General features: G+C 34.9%; 1 protein-coding gene across 2 annotated transcripts in view; it reads right to left on the bottom strand.

Annotated features, from left to right (window-relative positions):
- LOC136036206 (transcriptional regulator ovo-like) overlaps positions 1 to 17,784 on the bottom strand; it is a 32,565-nt gene extending 14,781 nt beyond the window's left edge. For both annotated transcript variants that reach the window (XM_065718300.1, XM_065718299.1), the window contains exons 1-2: positions 17,537 to 17,784; positions 5,429 to 6,738 (exon numbers count right to left, since the gene is read on the bottom strand). In XM_065718300.1, coding sequence (XP_065574372.1) covers positions 5,429 to 6,738; positions 17,537 to 17,669 — 1,443 coding nt within the window. In that variant the 5' untranslated portion in view covers positions 17,670 to 17,784. The remainder of the gene's footprint in view (positions 1 to 5,428; positions 6,739 to 17,536) is intronic.
- Between the last annotated feature and the right edge of the window lie 1,960 nt (positions 17,785 to 19,744).

Raw genomic sequence — 19,744 nt, forward strand, 5'->3', positions numbered from 1 at the left:
CAAACATATAAATAGTTGGTTTATTTGTACTAGTTCTATTGATATATATTAGATAGGCTGTGAAGTAATAATTTTTGTCCGTTTTAGATTTCAACTTTGCTCTTCACTTCCCTTGGAAAAACTTAGTTTTTAAATTAATAAAAAAGCATAGATCCACGCGAGTCCAACCTTCAAAAAATAACGAGGGCCAATAGTTTCAAAGGCACTTTTCTAGCCTTAAAGTTTCATATTCTACCAGCGCTCAATAAACTAAGTTTTATTCTATGTAAATGTTACTTTTAAACTACATTGCCTGGCGATTTTTTTGCTAAAACAGCAAGATTCGACACAACAGCAACAATTCTCATTCACATCCAAAAATTTGTTTTGCCAAAAGGAAAAAATCCTTTGCAAAATCTCTATCATTGATAAACAATAAACAAAATTCCCCGAATTTAGCCAGGCTCAAGGGCAAACTCCAGAACGTAAACAAAGGATGCAAGGGTTATTTTGATCTCTCAATTTTCACCCTTCAGCTGTACTATTACTCGTAAACATCCGCGTCTGCGTTATCATTTGCTTTCGTAGGCCTTCCAATGGCATTAGATTAGAAAACAAGGTCAAAGCGGTCATTTTCCACGTTGCACGCTCCCATTCTCTGGATTTCTGAATGGCAATTGCAAAATAAGCACAAGATAAAAATGGATTGAGCATCATAATTAATCAGGAGTGTTATTAAGAGAAGAGAAAAAATAAGTTATGTTTGTTTTAGCCTCTATTAGGCGATAGGGCGTGGGAAGGGACCTAAAATATTTAAAATCAAATTCAGACTTTCATCGAAACCACTTCAAAAGGCCAATATAAGACACCCCAAGTTGAAACATTTCAGGTACCTACGGGGGGGGGGGGGGCAGGCGTCTCCAAAAATTCATTTTGATATACCTCTTATCTGTCGTATGTCTTTCTTTTTAACTCCATGAAATTACTTCAGAATCACTCCCATTTCTAGGATTAACTTAACAAACAAAGTTTTTCCAAGGGAAGCAGAGAGCAAAGTTGAAACTTATAACGGACACAAATTATTTCTTCACAGCCTATCTAATATATATCAATAAAACTAGTATAAATAAAACAACTAATGTGTAAAGTTTTTCATAGCCTTACACCAGTTATGCCATAAATAACTTTCAGTATACAATCAAAATTATCTAAAAACATAAGCGTTTTTTTTTTTTTTTTTTTTTTTTTAATAACCGCAAGGTAATTGAACAGCATACAGAAATATTGGATTGATTTATCAGGTAGCATTTTGTTCTTGCCAGCTATAATACCAACAGTAATATACAATCTTAAGTTGTAAGAAATATATTTTAGTATCACTTGAAACGAAGATCAAATAAGACATAATGTGAACTCTGAAAATCCGGTTATTTCTCTCTATATAACAGTGAATTTCAAGCTTTGATAAAAATTCCAAAACTAGTATGTAGTCCTAATACTATCAAGATGGCTGTACTTTGAACTTGTCTACAAACTAATCATGACATGTCCTTTTCAGAACCCAAACGAGATCCAGTCATTGAACTGAGCCATTCTTTAGAAGTGATATCAAATTAAAAGAAATAAATAAATAAAGCAGCAACCCAAAAATTTTTATTTTGTAAAGTATCCTTAATTGGTTTAATTGAACCAATGAAGGACAATTAATTGGTTATTAATTATACCGAAAACTCCTGTATCATTTTGTGTTTTCAGTAAAGCGCTAACTTTCTATAATCCTAGAAACGTAAAGAAACATAGTTGTTTTATTTGTTCTAGTTTTATTAATATATATATTAGATAGGCTGTAAAGTAAAATTTTTTGTCCATTTTAAGTTTAAACTTCGCTCTTTACTTCCCTCAAAAAACTTAAGTTTTTTTTAAATTAAACTTTGCTCGTTTTTGATTAAAATTTAATGTAGAAACAACGCCGCCATGATCTTTTTTATTTATACGGAACAATTTCAAGTTTTAATGTCACTCCTTAGTTTCAGTTGAAAATTTATTTTTTAATATAATTTCTAATTATCACCGATCTAGGGGAAATAAGACACCTCTAGAAAATACTGCAGACAACCTTAACAGCTACGAAAAACTCATTTGATAACATAAAGTTTATTATCCATACTTTACAAAACAATACGTGTTTTTCAGGAACGTTTGCTTTTCGATGAACAAAAATTGTTTATACTCGGTTGACTTCGCCTGAAAAGCCATAATGAAAGCAGGGCTTTATAAATTGCCAACTAACTAGCATAAACTAAAAGGCTACTGTAACAAAAGAGAGCTGTTTAAGGCACATTCCCATTAAGTGCACTTTCGGTTGTTTTCCCCACTTTTTTCAAATGAAAAGTGCCTTTTCCGATGAATTGACCAAAAAAGGTGTTTTTCAAAATCTAGACAGGATCAAAAAACTAAGGGGGCAAGGACGTCCTTTCCTCACAATTACCACCGCTAGGACTAGCACACATGCTTCCTCACAGAGTGAAGTTTGAATGTTCAATTCAAAACTGTTGATCATTCATAATTTTTGGTAGAATTTTAGTTGAAGTTATTTAGTTTTAGTTAATTTGTTTTCGCAATCTTTCACTTTTAAGATGAGTAGACGATTTATGAATTATTAAGAGGATTTGGAGGGGGAGTACACACGAGGGATTCTTACCAAACCTCCAGTTAAGGGCTTTGGGCCATAATTATTGCAGTGGTACCGTTTTATGCTTCCAAACTCTTCACTTAAGAAGTGGAACCAAAAGTGCCGTTTTTAGTGCTATATGACACTTATGAATGGTAAAATTGATAAGAAACACGTAGGTATAAGTAATAGCTTTAAATGAGCTTCCCGGGAAATGCTTTAAAAATGAGTGCATCACATTTGCAAAAAGTGGATTATCTGAAAAGTAATCATAAAGGACAAGCCGTGATCGAAAATAAAATCCAAGCAGGAATCGAACGCATGATAATCTAATTTGAAGTCCAGTGCCGTACTAACAGCCACACCTTTAATAATCTAATGTAATATATTGGTGTTTGTAGGAATTTAGTTGCGTAGCTTGTTAAGGAGGCCTTGAGTAGGACCATACGGGAGGTGTTCTTGCAAACCTCCAGCTAATGGTTTTGGACCATAATTATTACAAAGATGCCATTTAATAATTCCAAAATTTTCCACCTAAGAAGTGGCACCATAAGTGTTTTATCAGTGCTACATCTCACTTACGAATCGTAGAATTGATAAAAAGAACGTAGACAAGAGCAAAAGTTTTCAAATGAGCCATTAAACATCACTCAAAAAAGTTCTGGTAGTCGACTAGCCCCAGCTTTTCCACTAGGGAAATGGCAGCAAAAGTGCCATTTGGAATTTGCAGATGGTGGAACTTATAGGAAGAATTTAGATATGAGCAAGATTTTTTATATGAGCCACCAAAAATCTACGATGTGCTGGTAGCCCGCTAGCCCCAACCCTTCAGATATGGCGTAAAGTGTCATTCTTCGTGCCATATGGCACTTCAAGATGACTGAATTTATATAAACCACATACATATAAGAAATACCTTTTGAATGAGCTCTTGAGAATCTCTATGAGTTCTAGTAGCTCGCTATGCATGGAAAAAAAGAAGAAAAAAAATACTGTTTTAATGTTTTTTAACTTTTAGTTACTATGGGCAGTAGTTTGCTCTTTACTAGGTTGCAGCTACTGCTTCAACCATGACAAAGAGTTCATTGCAAATTCTCCGAAGAAGCTAGTTAACATTGAAATCTGTGAAATCTAATTGATGGTAGAATTTTTAAAAACCTAGCAAATATAAGCAACATCTTTTAATTGTGCCATTCAACATCTATCTACGATGGTTCGGTAGCCTGCTATGTTGCAGTAGCTTACTGGTCAGGTTATTACTGGGAGGCGGAGGGTCCGGGAAGTATTCTTGTAAACCTCCAGTTAAGGGCTCTGGAACATAAATATTAAAACTTACCTGTTTTGTAGTTCAGAGCTTTTCTACTCACGAAGTGGCACCAAAAGTGTTGTTTTCAATGCTATATCGCACTCGCGAATGATAGAATTGATAAAAAGCACGTAGATGGCACAAAAAGTGCCAATTTAGTGTCATATGGGACTTGGAGATGGCGGAATTTATAAAAAGCACGTAGATATGAAAAATAGCTATTGAATGAGCAATTAAGCATCTCTCTATGGTGTTCTGGTAACCCGCTAGGCCTGGAAAAAAACGGGAGACAGATCAGTACTACTGATGCAAAAGTGATTTTGCATCGGTTTTCATTTTGATCTTTTCATTTTAATCTGACGCCATTTTCGAGAGGTTTCAATTTTTTTCTAAATCACCATAAAATTCTTTTCGCAATAAACTTTTACTTCAAAGACAAATTGAAATAATAGTCAAAATTCCAGTGACATTTTTTTTTTCACTCGGCAGTTGTTTTTTGTTGGTTTTTTTTTTTTTTTTTTTTTTTTTTTTTTTTTTTTTTTTTTTTTTTTTTTTTTTCTAGAACGCGCATTTTAACTCTTAATTACCATGTGCTAAGGTTCGCTCTTAACTAGATTGCAGCTACTACTGGAACCATGCTTACGATGTTTTAATGATATTTCTTTGATTCCCTTCATTTTCCTTATGCTTCAACCGTTCTTACTCTATTCTGGCTGTGCATAAAACTACCGTGTTCGTCAGGGCCTTCTAGGGAAGCAAGTAACTAGGAAAAAAATAAATACTAGATCCGAGGTGGAAGGAGCCCCAAACAAGAGTGACTAGTTTTGTGACTAGTAGACTTTTAGTGCAGAATAAAGATATATATGCAAGAACGGCACAACCCACGATTTTTCTATGGCAAATATGCAACCAATCTTAAAGATCATTTTGTTCGTTAAGGGGAGTGAGAAGAATTGCCATGACTCGAAGTTTCCTGGGACATCTAATAGCGGCTACAAATAGAAAAAAATAGAATTGCCTATATCCTTAAGTTTACGGAAATTGAAAAAAAAAGCTTGGCACTTGTTAATTACACGGAACACATTCAAGAATTACGGTTAGGTTTCATCTCAGAAAACACGTTTCATAGCTGCAAAGACACATGACGGGTGATACAATGGATTGAACTTAAGACAGAATGCATTGGACTTGTATAATTTGGGCTATATATTTGCACATTAGAGGTGTGTGGGTTAGGTTAGTTGCGCGTCCAAATACTTTACCCTACCCCACCCCATAATGTGCAAATATATAGCCCAAATTATTCTATTATACAAATAAGAGGTTATATGAATTCTATATTTCAATAGGATTAACCTAACTTCACTGCTTGGGTATTTTCCGTATTATTAACAAGTACCTAAAGCTTTAATAGGAGGCTAACTTTTATTTTCAAATTATCCTGGACACAGATGAATAACGTAAGTAGTTACCTGTTGGCAAGGGAAGATCTTCACATCCGCATAATCTGGAATTAGGCTTACACTTGCTGTGGCATCTATTGTTGGGAAATTTATTTGAATATTATTAAGTGATTCATTTTCTTGGCCACCGATTAAATATGCAGCATCGAGTTCTGTTTGATGACCTTCGACCATATCAGTATCACCCACGACACTACCAAGATCAAATAGTTCTGAACTTGATCCACTGGTCCCTGCTTGCGGAAGCAGCTGTAAAGTTCCATCTGGTCCGAAATTAAGACCTAGGTTGCCCAAAGCATCAAGAGTTAAACTATGCAAACTATCCATGATTGTAAGGTTCGAGGAGGAACTACTGAGTAAATTTGAACCACTGTTCGAAGTAGGACTAAGAGGCAAAAGAGTGGCTAAGGCAGAATCTATATCACAATTGTCCCTTTCCTCAGTTTTCACCTGAGTCGAATGATATGGGGGTGGATTGTTCCTTGGTTGGATAAGGTCACTTAACTGAACGATTTCTCCTAACCGACTGAAGTCAAACTGGGTTAAACAGTCAGCAGGAACCATAGTCGTGCCAAACGGTGGGATGTGATCACGGTCATCACCATCACGACCACCAAGTCCATTATTAAGTCCCCCGAGACCACCACTGCCACCTCCACTACTAAATGTGAATGAACGTCCACTATACCCACTGCCAGAACCACCACTTCCATTCCCAGCACTACCCCCACTAGAACCACTTCCTGATCCGTTATCGCAGTCCTGCTCAGCACCACCGTAGTTTTTATCGCCCCGAAATTTTATCCCTTTCATGGTTAAAATTCGTGCAATCCGTCTAGTCAAAGCTTCAACAATTAATGTTCTTTTGTTCAATCTCATGTCAATGGGTTCATCGTCACTTGGTTTCCGTCTTGGAGATGACGAACTTGAATCATTGCTACTTTCATTGTCTTTGCAAACTCTGTAGTCAAGTGGAGCATCTTGCTCAGGCACTGGATCAACCGTACAGTATTCTCTTTTTCGACTGTCATATTTGTTCTCAGAGTGTATGGTTTGTAGATCTTCCATTTCTAATTTCTTTAATACAGGAGCCCTCTGAATCACTGAAACTTGTAAAAATCGGGGTTTTTCTGAAGGTGGCGTGAGGCGTAGGTCAGTTGTAGGTGAGGAGCTGGGAGGTGCAAGTAAGGATGACATAGATTCTTCATCGTCTGATCCACTTTCAAGATGTGAAAAGAGACGGAAATAACTACTTCTGCTATCATCTTGACCTTCTGTAGAATCCTTTCTACTATCATCAATTGGCGGAGTTTTCTTTTCTGAAAGAACGTGTAAATTAATAAAAGGTCACAAAGAACACGTTTTTTATGATGATTTGAAATAAATAATAGTTGAAATATAAATGAAATAAAATAAGCATACTAAAAGTAAAAATTTGGCAAGGAATGAATGAGTGACCTATCTAACAGGATGGGCTTTACAGCTTTTCCAAATGTTCCTTTTTCTTACTTCAACTTGAATTCAAAAAAACATCAATACATTTTCTTCTTCTTTTCCCTTGGGAAAAGAAGAAGAAACCTAAACTAACCTAACCTTCCCTAACCTAACTTTCCTTGGAAAGTAAGGTGACATTTCAAGACTTTCCGCACAAAAGTACTAAGAAGGGTAGCGATTAGTAGTCTCTTACATAAGGATAAAAAAAGTTGAGATCAAGCATTAAACCTGTTTAATACGTAAGACTGACGGATCAGTCACATTCAAAAAGCTTCATATTTCTTACAATTAAACTTCAATGTGGCAAATGAAGAAAACTGGAGTGACTTAAGAGGATATAGATCCTCCTGAGACATTGCTGACGCATAGGGCGTCAAATCGACATTTCAACTACTGGGTCTTTTTTTTTTACAGGGACAGGTAGCAAGCCTGATTCCCAACCTTACAGCGCCAGGGATCGAACCCGGGCCCCATTTTTCCAAGCAAAGCATCAATCCTCCAGACTATAACTAGGTTGAATGAGTTGTATGAGCATAGATAAGGCACTTTAGCTATGGAACGAGCTAGCTTTTTGGCCTAAGAAGGTTTGATGTTAGGAAGATTTTGACTTCAAATTTTTGAATTTCTGTAAGTATTGTTGCAACCAGGAAAAGGAGAAGCAGGATCTTTAAGAAGAAGAAAAAACTAACATATAAGAGAACTGAATATGATACAAGGAACCAATGGACGTTACAATACAACGTCCATTTTAGGAGGGGGAGGGGTTAATATAGACTAGATCCTTCGAAATGTGCATTGACAACAGAAGCAACTAAAGATTTTCATAAGAATCTCGTCAACGTTGTTTCAGACTGATGGAAGTAATATTAGCCTCAGTTCTTTGAAACTTTGCCCTAACGTATTAAGTTCTTTTTTATGATTTCCTAGTGATTTGATGACCAGAGTTTTGAGCATGCGTTTTCAGCATGGACAGTCGTTATTTCAGGTATCTGGGATGTCACCTCCATCAACCCATGGAAAAATTCCAAATTCTGAATCTGTACAGAATTCTTTTAACGAAAACCGAAGTCTGACACTACTTCCTTTTCCACATCTTATTGTCAGTCACACACATATTCCACATCTGATTTTGTCCTTGACCGCTAGCATCATCATGCTTCAAAGCAGAAAAACAGGATGAAAAACCTGCTCTCGACGAATTTGGTCAAAGCCGCGGGGCCTTATTACATTGAGAAAAAGAACGGACTGACAGAATATTAAAAATCTAGGGTCTTGAATGTCTGGTGAATATTGAGTTATTTTTTCTATTATCCTAATAAAACTCTTTACCATCAAAACTGGGAAAAAAACAATCAAGAGGGCTATGACAAAAGTTTACAAGCTACTTCCAAAAACAGGTTATACTTGACAGACAGATAACCCAAAAGAATAGTATCCAGAAAACATTTATGCTTCTACAACATTAGATCTCTTTGATTGCTTTTGTCATAGTGATTCATGCGTATCCGGCAAATGTGGCTAGCTAAAAGTACATCCCTTGTTAGTTTAGATAAAACCTTAAACTCAAGTTTTAAAATCGATGTTTGTTGATGAAAAAGAACTTCCCGTTCAATTTCTAGATATTTTTATTCAAATTATTTTCAAGCACAGATGATGGTGAAAAAATGGGGGAGGGGATGCACTAAACTATTGGTTTTTTTCTGTATTGGCTCAAGCATTTTGAGTTGTGAACTTGGGTTTAAGCCTTCTGAGCCCTACTCAAGCTTCTAAAGGGATTTGATTTCAAGAAGATCTACTATTAAATAAATAATGATAATAAAGGATATGTAATAAAACCCTTCCTCAACAATTGACCAATCCTACTTTGTAAAACCCTCTTAACGCTTCCCAAGCTAGCCTGATGTTTCACAGTCAAATTTAGGAATAAGCTGGGATTGATGATGAATAACGGAGAAACCCTGACGGAAACCGCAAAAGGATGCAGCTCATCAAAGAAACTACGCGTGTGTGCATGGAAGCAGCGAATGGAACATTTCCACTAACCTAAAAAACTATCATTTCCTTTTTGAGCAAAAATAAAAGCAAGAAAGGAAAATCCCATGCTTTAAGGTGAATGTTTTGAAACATCTTTGTATTATCCCAAGAGCGCATACTTGCAATTAAATTAATTTTGGGTATAAGGAAGAGTTTTATCATGTCTTAACTTTGGGACTTTTAGATACAAAAAGGCCGTAAATATCAAAACCCGTTCCCTACAAAAGGTTTTTAGCAAGTGAAATTTGAAATAACTTTTAGATGAGTGCAAGAACCAAACATATTGTCAATATCCAAGACCTCACTAAGCTGTATGCATAAAAAAAACGATCTAGGTGTGCATATATTCCTGCTGTCTGAATTAACAACTAAACTGTTAAAAGTGGAATTTTTGCAAATAAATTTGTAACCATGGGCATTGCTGTAGTCTGTGAAAGTCTTGCAAATGACCACTTAAACAGAAAACTGACAGAATAACGCCATGCAAGGGACTGGACTCCGAGCCCCGCCGGCCCTAGCAAGGTGTAAAGATCCAAGCAGCCTAGCAAGGGAGAATTCTGCAAGGGTCGAAGGACCAAGGTACAGAGCATACAGAAGAGCAAGCCAACTCGGGATTGTCGGCTAGACAAGGAACCAAACAGCCGTCTCTGGTTGCTAACCTTATATGGCGAATTCTATTCTAAACCTTTTTTAACAAAAAGTATAGTCCTGGGAAGTAAATCGATATTTTCAGTTGCTGGACTATTTAACAGATAATGAATTTCTCTTGTCGAGTCCTACACTTGAATCGAAACCTGGGTATAATCTTGATTTCAATTGTAAAAAAAAACCGTGACTACTCTTAGAAACCCATTTCTTAATATTTTGAAACACGGTAATAACGGGTTTTGTTTTATGCAAGAGAAAATTCTGGATTAAAATTTTCAATTAATATTCAAAACTATACTTAAAGAACTGCTTATTTTGGTGCTTACATATTATGGCAACCACACCAAAGAAGTAAAGTTAGGTTAATCATAATGAAATGTACCAAAATTCGATGAAAAAATTGTCCAGAAGGCATTATATTAAATACCTAACCACCTCTATATATTAAATATTTAATTAATATATACCTGCTTAGTAGTTTATCTCACTAACGCTAGTTAATTGTCTCCAAGTGCACACAGAGAAACCGAGTCGACAATAGATCAAGAACAACAATGTAGTCGCTATAAGACGTAAGTACCCTTATTTTTAACAAAGATGATAGAAATGGTTATTAGAAGAGCCTAAATGCGGCTATAATAGAGGTATAGCTAGGATATTGCTTTAAATATAGTCAAATTAATATAAAAGGGTTCTTAAGAAAGGGCAGAATTGATCCTAAGACTTAAATCATTAGTTACGTCAATAGTCGGAGATTAACTTGTTAAAAAATCAAAATACAAACTCTTGCACACTCACTGTTTCACAGTTGGATTCCATTTAACTACTACTACTACTACTAATAACTCACTGCAGCACCAAGCCGCCTGAGGCCAACACAGCTACGCACGCTCCTCCTCCAACCTAATCTATTTAAAGCCTCCCTCTTTACACCGTCCCAGGAAGTTCCCATTTCCTTAAATTGGAAAGTTCCCATTTCCATTTAACATCTCTTCTCATCGGTTTTTGTTTGTATTTAGGGGGAAGGTGCAGCGGTAACCACATTTTAGTTGTTTTTTTTAAATATACTCGCTTGTATTCTTTCGTCAGTTCTGTACCAAAAGCATTTACTTGTTACATGAGAAAAGAAACAACACAATGGTAAAAGAGATAATTCAATAGCTTAAAAAATATATAGCTCAAAGGCAGTTGACGAGGCGGAGTCAAAACTATTTTGAAAATTTCGAGTAAACACAGAAAAGTTCAATGACTCAAAAAACTTGCATTAAGTCAATCCAAGCAATACAATTTGAAGGAAGCAATTGAATATTTCCGCATGAAGTAGATAACCGTTAGAACTGAGGCCTTGACAATAAAATAAAGGAACATTTTATGGAACCCTATTTTTTTATGGTAGTTATTGTAAGTGTTGAAATCGTCACGGATAAGAAGTTAAGCATTAATAGCAGAGATGAGAATCTTTGACCCTTGCAAGATTATATATATATATATATATATATATATATATATATATATATATATATATATATATATATATATATATATGTATGTATGTATAGGTATGCTGCATACTATAAGTAAAAAATTTCATTGTTTGATGTTTTCCTTTAGTTTTTTTATGTATTCCCAGAGCTATATCTTGGACTATTAGGGGGGTGGATGGGGATGCATTGTCAGAAAAGTTATCACGTTATTTGGAAAAACTATACATTTGAGAATCTAACGGTATTATTTTACTAGCATGTTTCCTTTAGAAGTGGCAAACCACTGAACTGAGACCAGCCACCTCCAAAGGACACGTAACCTTTAAAATCTTCAGTATACAAGCGAACCTTCACAAAATTATGTACTGCTCGAATGAGGCACAGGGAAAGTGCATTGAGCTTCATGCCTTTGCTCAATCCTGATTTATAAGGGTTTAAGATTTCAAATATGATATATATATATATATATATATATATATATAAATATATATATATATATATATATATATATATATATATATATATATATATATATATTTATATATATATATATATATTTCTTAATAAGCAAGAGGATTTGACAATTGATCCGAATTTTGATAAAAAGCTAACCAAGCCACTAATTAGAAGCAACTTATCTGGTCCAAACTACTGACTTATTGATATTTAGCTTCATTTTGACATATGGCATGTTGCATGTTTAACCACAACTTGAATTTAAAATCACACTGAACTTATACCAAGTAACAAAAATCGTGCTTGAAAAATTGCACTACCAGAGGTGGAACTAGCAAACAACCTCTTGACAAAATTTTAAAGGAAAGATGTAGGTTAATCCCTTATGTGGTTTATCAAGTTCAATTAAATTATCTTTTTTGCCAAGCACCATATTCTTCAACGGGGGCGTCGTTTGGGTGTGGGGGCAGTTGCCCCCCAATAATTTGGAGGAAACATTATATAGCCCATGTCTCTTGACAATCCAGATATAAACCCTTCTTGCCCCCCCCCCCAATAGAAATTGTGGAGCTACGATCCTGTTCTTCAAACGTTCTCCTTCCTCTTCAAAAGGCTGCACTGCATACATGAAAATAAACCCTTTCTGGTTACATATCAGCCAAAGATCGGATTGGCTACCCAAAACCAAAATATATAGCATTGTCCTATACATTTAGCCCTAGCTCTGTTATAGATTTTAAATTGAATAAAACAAAGAAACTGTTTTTTTTTAAAAGAACCGATTTCATTTTGAAGAGATGTTTTAGGAATTGCGCAAATTCGACTATCCAAATAGTCTATCAAGCTAGACCAGTGACAATACAACAGGGGCTGGATACGGCAGATGTATGGAATTTCACCCTTGTTTTGTGAACTCGCATGATCTTTGTTGTTAAGTCCTTGCCAGAAGGTATAACATCTGGCAAATAGCGTGACGATCTTACAGGGGATGACAACTTTGAAATAGGTACTTCCATACAATCCAGAACACACTCGAAAAGTGAAGTTAGGATAATCACATTGAAATAATCAAAACATGATGAAAATATAACACTTTAGGTAATACAATAATATAATTTGCGCTATACATTCGCATATTAGGGGAGGGTCGGGTTAAAGTAATCTAACCTAACTTAATCTGACCCCCTACTCCCTAGTAACCTAGCCTAACGTAACCTGGCCCCGCGCCTCTTGTGTGTTAGCCATGGCTTGATGCCCACAACTACAAGATTTTAAATTTAAATCAAGTTAGCGGATATTCAACACACACTCATCAACTCACGCACAGAAGTTCCAGTAAAAAATAATTAGATCCAATGCCACCAAAAAACTTGGATCGTGTTAGGCCAGATCACAATGGCTTCAAATAGGGTGAAGGGCATGTCCCTCTCCTTTATTTTGAATAATACTGTTTTGGGGAAATTTGTATGAAAAGATACCTTTGTTGTATTTTCACTGACAGAAATGAAATATAACGACGAATTTGCTCCCTTTACATTTTAAAAGAAACATTTTGCCGTTCCCATACATGTTCGTGAATTGACACCACTTTTTAGTTTGTGTGGCCAAACTATTTAGAATTGATTGGGTGGTCTTGCCATAACTTGTAGAACTTGAACAAGCGATCCGAATAAACAGTAGAAAACTAATAGCCAACATCTACTTTCCCTGAAATCTTTGAAAAACCTTTTAACTTATCTTGTTTTGTGCTACAGTTAGATATTCAGTTTTTAGAGAAACCTATATAATTAGGAAGCGTAAATATTGCTCTACCAATCAAACAGGGCAGAATTTTTCTTGTTATAATTCAGGTAAGTGTTGTCCCTTAAAACCTTCTAAGCTAAGGTCTACTTGATATAGTCAATTTCAGAAGAAGTTATTCAAACTCTAACAAACATGCAACCAGCTTTACTATGAACTACTTTTTGCAGAACTGAACTTGGACCAAAAACTATTCAATGATACAGGTCATCAGTAAACGCTAAGCTTGCTGACTGAGATTTTCGCATTCCTTTGTACACTTATTCCTTGTCAAACGTTGGCTCATAGTCCAAACACAACTTAAAATAAGCAGGCATTGGGGACGGCAGGAGGGAATAAATAAAACAGGAAGTACATCTGAAGTTCCAGTGAACAGAATTTGTCTGAATTCAACATAAAACATTGTTTTAAGAGCATTTAATTCGGAACAGCGCATAAACTAGACTTTTACGATGCGGAGATGCTTACGATGCTTTGCAAGAAATCTGAGTACTTGTATGACATCTTGACAATAGTAAGTAGGCCTACCCATGTTAAGAAAACAATTCTTACTTCATAATATGCAGACAAATCATTGATAACACAATCTGGATGAAGCCTTGCTATACATTACCCCAGCCCCCCTAATGTGCAAATATATAGCCCAAATTATATATTTTTCAATGATTCTGCCACCCGTGACTTGTTTTTTTCAGTTTTTGTTTCGTCACTTTGATTCAATTACAGATACACGGGTTGAGACAACTGAGACACATTGGGAGAGTAGAGAATAGACAGGAAATAAATAATTTGGGCTATATATTTGCACATCATTTGGGTTGGGGGGTAAAGTATAGCAGGGCTACATGCAAAATGTGCTAACTATCTTGTGTTAAAAATCTTTGTGTTATAAAGGTTAAACCTTGCAAAACAGATCTTCTGCTTACCCATCTTCTTGCCCAATCCCAATTTATGAGTTTTAAAGATCAGTAAGTGTATTTACTAAATTTAGAAAAAAAAACATTGATATGGCTTGAAATTCTACTCAAATAACAGGAATGGCATTTTCAGAACTAAAACCAGAGAAAAGAAGGTGATAACTTAATATAAAGGTAAAATATTGTTTTGTGAAAATTTCAGTAAGTATAGACATGTCAAGAAAGCACATTTCTAAGACTTAGAAATCAGAAGGGGGTTAACATAGAAGCTTGGCAATACCTTCCTGGGGTATGATTTTTCCTGGGGTATATATATATATATATATATATATATATATATATATATATATATATATATATATATATATATATATATATATATATATATATATATATATATATATATATATATATATATATATATATATATATATTTTCATATATATATATATATATATATATATATTTTCATATATATATATATATTTTTCATATGTTTTTTTTTTCATAGGCATGTATTTTGGGGGTGATACCTGACGCGGGGATGTCATGGATATTCTGTGGTAGCCACAACACTGTGCTGGGTAGAGAATTTAGAGTGGCGAAACCCTATATAGGCCAGTGTATTCTCCTGATGAGCCCTTATGTTGGGTGTTGCCTCTGAATTATTTGTCTATATTATTTTTTCTATTGTTTGGTAAATGACGACTTATACTTATTGACGACATGACTGCCTGTCCATGGATTATTCTTTATGGTTGATTGTGTGTGGCTATACTGTTTGACCTATGTGATTGTATGGATGAGTAGGGTTAAGGCCTCATTCAAGTGCTGGTCTATATTAATCACTAATTTAGGAAAACAGTCTTCCTTTTCTCCTTCTGTCTCTCTTTTTTTTTTTTTTTTTTTTTTGTGTGTGTGTGTTTGTGCTGTAGCATTGGTGATTTCTCTTTTCATGATATATATATATATATATATATATATATATATATATATATATATATATATATATATATATATATATATAAGTAACCTAGCTGTGGGCATCAAGCCATGGCTAATTGTTGAAAAAGCCAAGACAGATAGCCTAGTTCGAATGAGTGAGAGGCAAATCTTGCATAAGCGCTTCCTAGAATTGTATAAAATGATGTCATTTCATTTGTTGATGGGCAAGTCTATCTCTTATCCGTTCATAAGTCATTCCTAGGGCAGAACTAAGGTAGATAGTCATAGAGCTAAGGGATGTAAATTTTTAATGCAATGATCACTGTCACCAAAATTACATCCCAGTCCACCCTCCTACTATAGCTAGATATAGCCCTAGACCTAAACTAAATACAAGATTGACTGATTGTGTTACTTGTAAAATAAATAATAAAGATAGTCTTGTACCAGATTCCTTCCACTTAACAGTTTCGAAAAATAGTGGTTGCTACTTTGACAAATGCGTCCCAGCTCCTTCCTCCTAATAGAGCCACATATAACCCTGGGTTATATGCAAAAACTTTTCCAATTCTATTGCTTTGCATTATATTTTGTCTCGGGGGCTTTCTCGTCCCTCAGACGAAATTCCGTATTTTTTTCGTTGCGAATAAAGTGAACAAACCACTCGATCTTTACGAATATAATAATTTACGAATATAAAATTTCAGTCCTTTTTAAGCTCTTGAAAATGACCAAAATATATCTAGTTTTTGGGTATAGAAAAGACTCAAAACATTGGTTTCAAACTTAAAACAAACAACCTAACCAAATCTAACCTTTATAACAAATAAAATTTGCGATAGCGATTATTATATACGTAAAGAGCTTAAAAAAAGCATCGAGTGGTATGTTTACTTTATTTGTAAATCAATAATATGAACAACAAAAAATTTACCAAAATTCTAGATAAGGGGATAGGCCTATTGTTTATTTTCGAAACCGAGTTGAGGAAAAGGAAGGAAACTTGCAGGTACGAATTAAGATCCTCAATAATCCCCAGGGAAGTTATTCTAAAGTACCTACCTCCCACCCTTCTCCCTCCAAAGAAAACTAACCTTCCACAAATTGTGCTATAAAAGAGTGGTATCTTGAGAAATATGAGATGCAAGGAAATTGTTGCTCAATCCTGACTTAGACCTATAAGGTTTTAAAGATGTGTAATTTTTTTTTTATTTAGGAAAAATGGGTAAAATTCTAGTTAATTGACTTATTGCTATCTTAGAAAGGGTTTAGGTTAGAAAAATGAAACTTTCAGAGATGAGTCTATAGACTAAAGCATGTCCCAGGAAGGTATTTTGAAGCAATTACCTCCACTCCTTCTCCCTCTAGAGGGCCCTGACCTTTAAAAATATGTGTGTTATAAAAATGAAACTTTGCAAAATAGATCTTCTGCTTAATTGAAGTACAACAAAATTGTTTCAGCTTCATAACTTTGCTCAATTCCATTTTATAAGGTTTTAAAGATATGCAAATACATTTCCTAAATTTTGAAAAAAAAAACATTGATATGGCTCAGAATTCTACTCAAATAAAAGGAATTGCATTTTTAGAACTAAAGGCAGAGAAAAAGCAACTAGTAACTGAAAATTAAGGTAAAATGTTGGTATGTCACAATTTCAATAGGTATAGGACCTGTCATGTAGGCAAATTTCAGTGCCCTCTAGAGGGAGTAGGAGTGGAGAAGGGTACTTTAAAATAGCTTCCCAGGACATACTTTAGCCTGTAGACCCATCCCTAAAAGTTTCATTTTCCTAACCTAAACCCTTTCTGAGATAGCAAGAAGTCAATTAACAAGAATTTTACCGAAAAATGCATTGATATGGCTTATATTCCTGCCGAGAACATAAGAATTACGTTTTCTAAAACTAGAGCTAATGAAAGAGACCGAAAGCCCAAAATCAAGGTAGGTTAGCATGTTTTTTGTCCAAACCTGTCGGCTAGGATATGCAATTTTCTAAGCCATAGAAATAAGGAAAAGGTAGAGATGGTAGCTTGATTAAGCCTTTCCGGGGGGTATTTAGACCCTGGATTCATTTTTGAGTTTTATTCACCTTACTCAGCTATTTTCTGCAGAAAAAAAGAAGCCCCTCAACTAGGTTAGAGGTCTACCCTTAACCTAGGCCTATTTCTCATCAATAGCCTAGTTTGTTTATAATAAGCTACCAAACAAAGGCAATTTGAAAATAAAATGGAAACTGGGTCGAAGCTCAGGCCACAAGGGGGAACTATTATAGACAGGGTTGCCTACTCTTGGAATTGTGTGAGTATGGGGGAGGGGTAGAAAAACAATCTAAATTTACCGAGAATCTCCGGAGTCAAGTCCAACGGCGATTTCGTCGTATCCTCTTTCTGTTGAATAATAACATCCTTACTCGGAATCAATTTAACCTGCTGCTCTAATAATCTGTCTTTGATTAGAAATATCTTCGGCATTTTTTCATTCAGGAAATGTCATAAAAATAGGTTAAATCTTTAACTCCGTTATACTTGTACTGAAATTGAACGCAACACGAAAACTAAACCAATCCGCTTGTACTTCAAGGGCAAGCAACTGCTAACGCAGCATTGGCTAAGTCTTCCGGCTTGGGCGGGTAAAAGGTGGTTGGCTAACCTCAGGCGATTCGCGACAACATCAATGCATGTTTTGCTTGCTTTCTTTAAAAATTAATTTATCTTTTTTCTGTATAATTTTTTAGAATGATACTTACAATTCGTACGCTAGGGCTATTAAGTTTTCGGAATAAATCTAGAACTGGGTTTTTGAGAAGGAAACATGTTAAGAAAACTATTCTTACTTCATAATATGCAGGAAACTTGTAGTTCCCATATTTTGAAGGCGCTTCCTCTATATTTTTTACCCTCAATTATCCTTAATGTGCAAATATATTGACAAAGTTCTATATTTTCCATGTATTTTTCCGTTTCTTGATTTTGTCAGCTTTCGTTCAATTTACGGGTACATGGGTTGAAACGAGAGTGTTGCATAGCAAAACACATAGGAATTTTTGGGCTATATTTTTGTACACTAGGGGGAGGGGGATCGATTAAAGTATAGTGGAAGCGCTTTCAAGTATTTTAACTAAAAACTTCCCGCATATTATGAAGTAAAACGATTTTCTTAAAATTGTTCCTTCTCAATAGCCCCAATTGTAGCTTTATACCAATTTTTCTACATAAAGTAAAGCGTGATCTTGAAACTTGAATTGACCAGAGATTAATATGACCAGAGAAACTTGAAACAAACAAAGAGTATGATGAATAAAAAACAGAACCCATATTAAACGAAGATAAACTATGCCTATCGATGAATGCAATCTGAAATAGAACAAAACTTACCACACATGACAACGCTGTTAATGCCCCATCCAAAGAGTATGGATATACACTTTATTTAAAACTCAAAAGGTTGATTAAGCTAGAATTCGTATTTTATTAATTGATTTTCAATTTGTTTGAAAAGAAGGGATCAAAGGAAGTAAGCAAAGATCAAGATCTGAGCCGTATTAACTTAGTAAACTAAACTAATTGCCGGAAATATACTGACATCATAAATAACATTTTAGAATTTGTTTGAATAGTAATAGTTTCATTTTACTAGTAGAATTTTGTTTGTGTTTTTCTGGCGCAACATATTTGAGCAACCCGGCTCAATAGCAACCGAAACTCTAAAAAATGGAATTATACCCTTAGTTCGATCAAAAGAATCGTATTTTTATGCTGGTTTTAAATATATAAGTTTCATCAAGTTTAGTCTTACCCATCAAAAGTTACGAGCCTGAGAAAATTTGCCTTATTTTAGAAAATAGACGTCATTTAAACTACGTCTAAAATTGGAGTAGTTGAACAAAATTTTATTAGCTATAACTAATAAAATTATCTATTGATATGACATTGTCGATTTGCTCTTTTCATAACCTGTATATTCATATACTTCTTGAAATTTTCATGTTAATGGCCTTAGCCTTACAAGTAGTTACGATAGAAGTAGTAGTTGGAGCAATAGTAATATTAGTATTAGAACTAGTAAATATCGCGGTAGCAGTAGCATTAGTAGTAGTGTGCACAAATTGCCTTTAGGTCCATTGATCTTTCCCTGTAAGTACTCTCTGAGAGTTTCAATTTAATACACAAATCAATTCTTAAGATACGCGATTTTGACAATCTAAATGCAGATAGTGCCTTTTGTTAGTTAGAATTTACCATCAATATTCTCTCAAATTCTACCTTCATAGACTTGGCCTTAATAGTACTATTATCACAGTAGTTTCAGTGGTAGTAGAAGCAGTTGGAGTGTCAGTGTTGTATTAGTAGTAGTAGTAGCAGTAATAGCAGCAGTATTAATAGTGGTAGTGTGTCCATATTGCCTTTTGGTCAGTTGAACACTGCTTTCATGATGCCCCGGAAGTTTCACCTTGACACGTTAAGCCGTTCCAAAAATATTATTGACGTGCACTTTTGACGCCCTTTTTACCTTAATACTTTAAGTCTTACGAGTTGTTGCAATTGAA

Source organism: Artemia franciscana, chromosome 15, assembly GCF_032884065.1.
Source record: "Artemia franciscana chromosome 15, ASM3288406v1, whole genome shotgun sequence".
Taxonomy (NCBI): Eukaryota; Metazoa; Arthropoda; class Branchiopoda; order Anostraca; family Artemiidae; genus Artemia; species Artemia franciscana.